The following is an 8,672-nucleotide window of genomic DNA, read 5'->3' as shown; positions in this document are numbered from 1 at the left end:
CAAACTCCAAGCTCTTTGAACCGCCCCCCCCCCCCCCCCCCCACCCACCCACCAAATTAATGACCAGTCCTGAATGTTTAAATTATGACATGTTTTATTTGAAAAACAAAACTGTCATTTTTTCATACATCGTGACAAACCCCCTCTTTCTCATATTCTCATGTCTCCCAAACCCTCTCTCTCTCTCTCTCTAGCACGCACACTCTCTCTCTCCTATAATAAAAGAACATTCCCTAACCAATAGTAGTAAAAGGAGAGCAGTACATAGCTACAGTTTCACAGCTTAAACATGAGCATATGATGTGTGAAGCACCATACATGACATCGGAGTAAGAATGAAAGAGGCACAGTCTCACAGAGAGTAACATCGGAGTTTCTATGTCTGCACTCAGGTACAATTAACACACACAACAGAAGAACATCCTTCTCTTTAAAACTACATCTTTGGTTGGCAGAGTTGTGGTCCACCAGCATCCTCAATTATCAATCATATCAGACCTCCATTCTATTAGGATAAATACCTTGGACCCATTCACAATCTTCGCTTCGTTTTGGGTGAGTGAGGTAAAATTTAAAATCTAATGTTGCATCAGCATTATTTCAGCCATATAGCGACTCGTTTTGAGTCTGGGTTGAATGACAACAATAAATAGCCATCCAATGAAATGTCATGATCAAAACAAGCTATATACTTGACTTACCTTGTTGCGCGCCGTCTAATGCTGGTAGCTTAATGACATTCCTCCCCTGGCTAAAATACTCAGGAAAACATCAAAGGTTTTCACATAAAAGATTACGATTTTTAATGTAGGTCTATGATGAACTTGCGTTATAAGAGATATTTTGATTGGTTCTTGATTTGAAGCTCATGAGAGAGAGATATTCTGTTTTGAGAAAGATTAGACAGATTGAGATGAAGATGTGTTGGGTCCAGAGCATATATTCTAATAGAATGGAGACATACTACACAGGATAATAGAGCATGGTCCATCAGTAAACACACTCATATACTTGAGCAAGTTTAAATAAATCATCACCCTTAATGGAACACTCGTATGAATCTCAGTACTCTTTGGCCCCTTCTCACAGGACTCCTGGGAGCCTGTAGGTTTGGTGTTCGGAGTGATCTCCCCTTGATATGGTATCTGTTCCAACTGTAAAGCATCATACAAAAGTGACAGTTCAGACTGTGCTGTTATTCTAACGTAAAAAGCTTCTGGAAATCTAAAATTTAGCTACTTAGTACATAGTTACATACTGTATTAAGAAGATAAAAAAATTTCACAACAATATTTTTAAAACCAATAAGATCAATTTCTTACATCTTTCTGCTCACAAGGTCACTTTTCTTTTTATCTTTACACCAAAGTGGAATTAAACTGACTGCCACAACAAATTATTTCCTTGTTAATAAGATTCTGGTGACAAGCATGGAATAGATCAAGAGTCCCCCCACCCACACCATGTGATAACAACATATTCTAATATACAGAACAGAAATCAAGAAGTTCTCTTTGCAGGTGATTACACCAACGCTGATATTTGTTGAGATGTCTGATATTTAAAATTTATTTATGGAAATACACAATTTCTCCTTACATAATTCTCTTTCCACTGTGAGCTTTCTGGGCCAGGGAAATATTTTGGAACCATTTAGAATGTTTATAGAACCATATTCCATATGACAATGCCCTGCGCCTGCTAGGGTTGCACTCTTTCTGACAAACAAGTAATTAATTTCTTGCAGCTTAAACATCTTACTTCGCCAGTTTTGCTTAAACTCTTTCTTTCTACATGACTACATCATGGTTTCCACTGTAAATAGTTGTTTCTAAATATGAAATTGTTATTTACTGGTTTACTGACAAGTGTGTCTCTTAAGACAGGTGTAAATACAGACTCATTTGACAATGGAGATTAATAGACTGTCTTTCTTAAGACTTACTGTAGGCAGTAGGTAATATGCAAAAGCAAAACATGCCCTTCATATTTGGGGATCATTTATGAAATTATTGTCAGATTAATAGGAAAAACTGTCACAATAGTCTTGCACATTCTAATTTAGCCCAGAAAGATTCGAATTACTGTAGACTTACTGCCCGGTCACACATTGGATGGTAGTCACTGATTAGACGACAAGTAACAGTACTGTATTCGCCAGGTTACCAACCATACTCCAATAAGGCCTTGAACATCGTCAAGACCTATCTGTTTTTAATCTCTATAAGTATACCCTACAAAGACAGAATGTTTTATGAGTGTCCACATTTTCTTGTGTATATTACAGAAAACAGCAGCGCAGGAGGGTACATAATTGCCTTGCAACTATTATACAAAGCTTTTAAGTTCCATTGATGTTCACAACTGCTCGATCTCTGAAAACACACTTTACTCATTGTGTATGGTTTTAACAAGCGCCCTCCTTTGTCAATTTCTGAAGCACCCGGGGAGCTTGTAACAGTTGAATATGATATTTATACAACACTGCGACCCTGTAACTTAACAGTATCAACCATGTATAAACCAACACACTGATGCCCAGCAGCAGGTTCCAGTAGATATGTAAATATGGTGAAGTAATTGAGCACAGCAAAACCAAGTAAGCCTGGACACACTTGCTCTGAAAACCCCATCTTGAAGACTTTCACAGCTTAGAACTAACCAAACTTATATCCTCTAATGATTTTGAAACATTTGATCAAGGCCCTGTTCCACAACACAAAGTCCCTGTTCAGTGTTGCAGCGACTGTAAAGCCTATACTTTATTTGCACTCAATCATAGACCTACTAGTCTTTGCACTAACATTGCCTTGTGAAACAGGGTTCTGAAAATTGATGTGGATATGACTGATTCAATCAGATAAAACAGCATTACATATTTAGCTTGCATGATCTCTGCTTGGAATCACAACCACACTAATATCAATCAAGTTTGAAATTAAAACAAATAAACCCTTAGTTGACAAAGAAAAACACATATGGAATTCTTAAACCTTTTGTGTCTTTGGCATGTCACCTGTAGTAGGTCCAGAATGACGATGACATTACGAAATCATCGGAACATGTAGACATAAACTCCATTCTTCTGACCCGGTTAGATCATAGAACAATGGGGCAACACCAGAATCTGTTTCAATTGCACTTTCAGTAATTATTATTTGGTCATACTTAACAGTGATCATAATTGTATACACATTCCTTCTAAAAACACAACATTGCTATGACCACTTTTTTTATATATAATCTGACCTTTCTAGTACTGGTAAGTTCATATGAAAATTTAAAGAGGATCCTATACATAAGCATGACAAGGTGATGTTCAATAATCCTCAATCCACACATCAAGAGGCAGACAACTGTCACATGAAACATTTCAAAACCTGACAGTAATATATTAGGCTGTAACAGGTCAATAAAGCTTCAGGGCATGTTTCCACTCAGGTCAATCTTCCACAAATGTTCCACGCAGTGCCTATTGGCCCTGTCTCTCCATGGCATAACACTGGACACTCATAATCCCACGTCTATATCACTGAATCCAAGAGGGAAACAGTGTACTTCCTGTATGTTCATAACTTCTCACACTGTGAACACACGTCACACACCTCCGTGGCTCATCACTCTACCGCCGCACACTTCCTGCTTGATCATTGACTATTCTTCTGGCCCAATCGGACACACACAGCCACAATCTAGGACTTTATTTTAAATTATCACAGGTAGTAAAAGCACATCTCCCCCGCTGTCATACTTCCGCACCTAAGTCTGTGATACCGTTCTCTGCTATTGGCACATAATGTTCTCCAACCTGAACCAATAATATTGTTTTGTCTACATGAGAGCGCCGGTTGGGGTCGCGATGACCTGGCACCCAGCGATGAACCACAATCCCCTCCATGCCCTTACAGGGCGTCCAGTCACTCCAGGTATTCTTGCCTCCATGCTGACGCCATTCCTCATTTGGCCACTGGACATCTATTCTCCTTCCAAGGTTGACAGTATCAAACACATGACTGGTGTCCAGGACCTGTCACAAATAGACATACATTGGTTTACAAACTGAATCACTACATGGGAATCGAGATATCAAGCTGAGGTGAAATGGGGCCTTATGTCACATGCAAGATTATTTCACTGCAAGATTATGTCTATGGCTACTTGTACTAGTCTAGACTTGCACAATTTTATATTGCTAGCTAGCCCAGCTAGACACAATGCTGCAGTTTTAACATGAATACCCCAATGAGACACATTATACTAAATCCTAGCTAGTCGTTTTCCCCTTAATGCCGAGCTCTAGACAGGGTAATAACAAGTACCACCTTTTAACGTCTTTCGGTATGACGCGGCCAGGGAATCGAACCACGACCTACTTCTCTCCAGGCAGATGCTCTATCCACTGCACCACAGAGGCAGTTGATGAAAGGAGAAGGGGAATGGATGTGAATCGCAGTGACCATTATCTATTTGTCAACATGCTGGCCTAGAAAGCATAACTAATCTATCACTTGAGCAAAGTTAACCACACACCCAATAACACAAAAAAACAAAATTTCTCAACAGTACACCGTCTTGGGCATGGATGATATAGGGCTTAGAAATAACAGCGTATATATATTACCCACAAAATATATAGCATGGCCTATATTATTCTCCATTCGGAACTGCCTGTTTACAATTGTTTTTAACGTAAAGATATGGTGCTCCAAATGCTACACCTATTCATATTGAGAGTATTTCAACTCTCGTTCACACTTAGTGGCTGATTAAGGGTATATCTGATGTGACCTCCTATGGAATGTTTGTCAGATCTTGAAGGAGAAAGGAATCGAATAGGAGTAAAATATCTGACAGCGCTAGAAATTGGCACTAGTCCTGTAGTCCTTGCCAAAATGCAAAATAGTTAAGGTATCATAAGGATGAGTAGAAATGTTCCATTTTTAAGGGTTTTGCTATATGCTATCATTATAAGGACTAGTGAACTAAGAATGTTAGTTTCTACTACATGATATATCAATGCCCTCACCCTGACTCTGTGAGGCAGGGGGTCTTTATTTGCTGCGGAGTCCCCGATGAGGTTGGCTAGAGAGGCCAGGGCACTGGGTTTGCTGGCAGTGCTGGCGGTGGAGATGAGGCTCCCTCGGTTACCTAGACTCTGGAGGGGGATGTCCTGAGGCTGGTTAGTGGGAGTCGACCCTGGGCCCGAACATGTTGAACCTGAACGACAAAATATATGAGTGAGTGAGTGAGTGAGTTTGGTTTTATGCCGCTTTTAGAAATATTCCAGAAATATCACCGCAGGGGACACCAGAAATCGGCTTCACACATTGTACCCATGTCGGGTGACGAGCGAATGCTTTAACCACTAGGCTACCCGACCGCCCGACAAAATATATGAGATGATCCATATAAAAACAACATCCTTGAGACAATGCACATATCCATCCTTGAGAATATGCACATATCCATCCTTGAGACTATGCACATGGTAATATTTTCCTTCTCTGATAATTTAAGTGATTGAATTAACTTTGTTTTATGCTGCATTTGACAATACAGTTGACAATATCATGGCTGCACTTTGCTGCAAATAATTGAGTGTGGGATGGGTTAGCCAGTGGTTGACAGCATAAGCAACAACTCATGCTCAGGCACAAACCAGCCAGGTCACATCACAACCATCTGATCCTCAGTTGAAGTGTCTCGTACTGGGGACACAGGATCTACTCTGCCGGGGATTCCAGATGGGGCACAAGGGCTGACCTAGAGCTGCTGCTGATGCTGACGCTGTACATGTGGTCTAGCACGGGGCACACAGGATCTCTTGGGCTGGGGATTCCCCATGGGGCACAAGGGAGACTACCCAAATAGAGCTGCTGCTGCTGCTGCGTACTGATGAGGGGGGCTGACGCTGTACATGTGGTCTAGCACAGGGGATACAGGATCTCTTGGGCTGGGGGGATTCCCCATGGGGCACAAGGGGGACTATTCACCTAGACCTGTTCAGAACTGTACTGGGGACACAGGATCTACACAAGGATGGGGCACAAGGCTGACCTAGAGCTGCTGCTGATGCTGACGCTGTACATGTGGTCTAGCACGGGGCACACAGGATCTCTTGGGCTGGGGATTCCCCATGGGGCACAAGGGAGACTACCCAAATAGAGCTGCTGCTGCTGCTGCGTACTGATGAGGGGGGCTGACGCTGTACATGTGGTCTAGCACAGGGGATACAGGACCTATTCTGCTGGGGTTTTCACATGGAACACAAGGGGGACTACTTACCTAGAGCTGCTGCTGCTGCGTACTGATGAGGGGGACTGACGCTGTACATGTGGTCGTCCTGGAATGCTGAACTACCCCCTGCACACGTTGCATCACATCGCCGCCTCAATCTGACACAAACAATCCATTCTTTCATTTACAGGAATACATATAAGCACTTCTAAAACTAAAAAGAAAACATTTCTTGCTGACTATGCAACAATGTGCAGTATGCACAAACTGCAGATAATAACGCTTTTCCCCCAAATTAGCTCAATTAATCTAGTATTCACACAGGGTCCCGTTTACAAAATTATCAAGCACCATGCCTGGTTTGACTGTTCAAACGATGTTGAACTATTTGGGTAGCAACAATAACACTCTACAACAGCCTTGTGGAACAGCACCCAGAGACACAGAACCAGGAACAAGATTGACGACAAAACAGACTTCTGAACCCCAAATCTGAGTAAATCAACCCACCTTTTCCAAACATTTTGAAAGAACCTTTTGACATTGGCAAGGATGAACTCTGCCCCGATGATGGCAGCCAGCTGCTGGTGAGTGGAGGAGTAGGCGGTGGTGAGGGGGGACACGTAGATGGGGTAGCCGATCGGCTGATCACACGAGGAGTTGATCATGTTACGCAAAGCCTGCTTCGCGTTCTGGATGCTGCCTCGCTCGGGATTTCGGTTTCTTAGGAAGATGAGTTCCTGCTGCTGCCCTGCCCACAAGCCTCGGACACACTCACGGTTCACCTGGAAACGTAGTGGTAACAGTTCACGAACCTCAGACACACTAACAAACTCATGGCAAAATGACAGTAACACCGCATTAGTCTGCTACTTTAGCCACCAGTCTAGTCTATTAAAATTCTGATCAAACCTAAGCTAATAATAGTTCAGATAACAAACAATAGTTATCATTGTTAATAATTGAAAGATTACTACCTCTATCACATCGGGCTATGAGGAAGGGTATTCACTAAACTTAAAGAACGATAAAATCAACCAAAAATAATGCTTAGAACCAAGTTCAGGCAAGTAGACTCAATAGTTTCGGGCAGAGTGTATGATTCCTTCCACATCAAAAGCATAAGCAAAAGTGTTGACCAAACCTATTTCAGCACACTCTTTTCACTAAGCTATGTTAGAGCTCCCACCTTTAGATGGTGCTTAATTTTGTGTTTTTACCTATGGGTCTAAACTGTCAAAATGACACTATCTCTCCTCACCTTGACAACCCTAAAGCTGAGGTATCTCTTGTTGAGCATGATGATCTTGTATTCATCTGATCCTTCATCAAACACATGACTGGAACACAATGCAGCACAGTTATAGCATGAGTGGGTGAAAAATTGCTGCTTCAACACACAATCAGACATTTTTCCAACTATATCACAGCAGTTAGTAATGCTTGACGAAAAGGCTTCACACGTTGCACACATTCAGCCACTAGGCCACACAACAACTCAGAGAAGGTTAGGAACTTAAGACACATGAGAGAGAACTGCTAGACCTGTCTGTATTGGTAGGCTGTATGTGAAGGGACATTAGAATGAGTGAGTATGGTTTTATGCCTCTTTTAAGCAATATCCAGGCAATATCACGGCAGGGTACACCTGGAATGGGCTTCACACTTTGTGCCAATGTGGGGAATCGAACCACGGTCTTTGGCGTGGCGTGCAAACGCTTTAACCACTAGGCTACCCTAATGCCACCAGGGTCATTAGAGAGCACTGCTAGACCTGCCTGTATCCAAGGGCTGGAATGCACATTAGAGAGCTAGACTGTCCTTACAGAGAGGAAACAAGTATTTGTCACAGAGTGACGAAATATCCCCCGCCTGTACACCATAGTACCAAATATGAAGACAATCCAGCGATTAGTTCTTGAGATATTGTGGCAACACCGTTTTCCAACTCCAAAAACAGATTTGCCTGCTGTGACCTTGAAAATGGGGTCAAGGTCACCAAATCTGACAGGTGTATGCGGTGTCTGTATATACACTATAGTTCCAAATATGAAGACAATCCAGCGATTAGTTCTTGAGATATCGCGGCAACACCGTTTTCTAACTCCAAAAGCAGATTTGCCTGCTGTGACCTTGAAAATGGGGTCAAGGTCACCAAAACCGACTGGTGTCTGCGGAGTCTGTATATACACCATAGTCCCAAATATGAAGACAATCCAGTGTTTAGTTCTTGAGATATCGCGGCAACACCGTTTTCCAACTCTAAAAGCAGATTTGTCTGCTGTGACCTTGAAAATGGGATCAAGGTCACCAAAACCGACTGGTGTCTGCGGAGTCTGTATATACACCATAGTTCCAAATATGAAGACAATCCAGTGTTTAGTTCTTGAGATATCGCGGCAACAAACAGGTGGGACGTACGGACGTACGTACGG

The 8,672-nt window shown here is 42.2% G+C and overlaps 1 protein-coding gene across 4 annotated transcripts in view; it reads right to left on the bottom strand.

Annotated features, from left to right (window-relative positions):
• Nucleotides 1–383: 383 nt before the first annotated feature.
• Nucleotides 384–8,672, bottom strand: part of LOC124123943 (pecanex-like protein 1) — a 50,682-nt gene continuing 42,393 nt past the window's right edge. For 3 of the 4 annotated variants that reach the window (XM_048403892.1, XM_048403893.1, XM_048403894.1), the window contains exons 33-37: nucleotides 7,499–7,577; nucleotides 6,748–7,022; nucleotides 6,286–6,395; nucleotides 5,027–5,217; nucleotides 384–4,027 (exon numbers count right to left, since the gene is read on the bottom strand). In XM_048403892.1, the coding sequence (XP_048259849.1) occupies nucleotides 3,746–4,027; nucleotides 5,027–5,217; nucleotides 6,286–6,395; nucleotides 6,748–7,022; nucleotides 7,499–7,577 (937 nt within the window). In that variant the 3' untranslated portion in view covers nucleotides 384–3,745. Of the gene's footprint in view, nucleotides 4,028–4,322; nucleotides 4,400–5,026; nucleotides 5,218–6,285; nucleotides 6,396–6,747; nucleotides 7,023–7,498; nucleotides 7,578–8,672 lie in introns of all 4 variants that reach the window. The other variant, XM_048403895.1, reaches the window with a different exon arrangement.

The sequence above is a fragment of the Haliotis rufescens genome, unplaced genomic scaffold (assembly GCF_023055435.1).
Source record: "Haliotis rufescens isolate VD_foot unplaced genomic scaffold, xgHalRufe1.0.p SCAF_3, whole genome shotgun sequence".
Classification (NCBI taxonomy): domain Eukaryota; kingdom Metazoa; phylum Mollusca; class Gastropoda; order Lepetellida; family Haliotidae; genus Haliotis; species Haliotis rufescens.
This window is presented reverse-complemented; position numbering and strand designations above follow the sequence as displayed.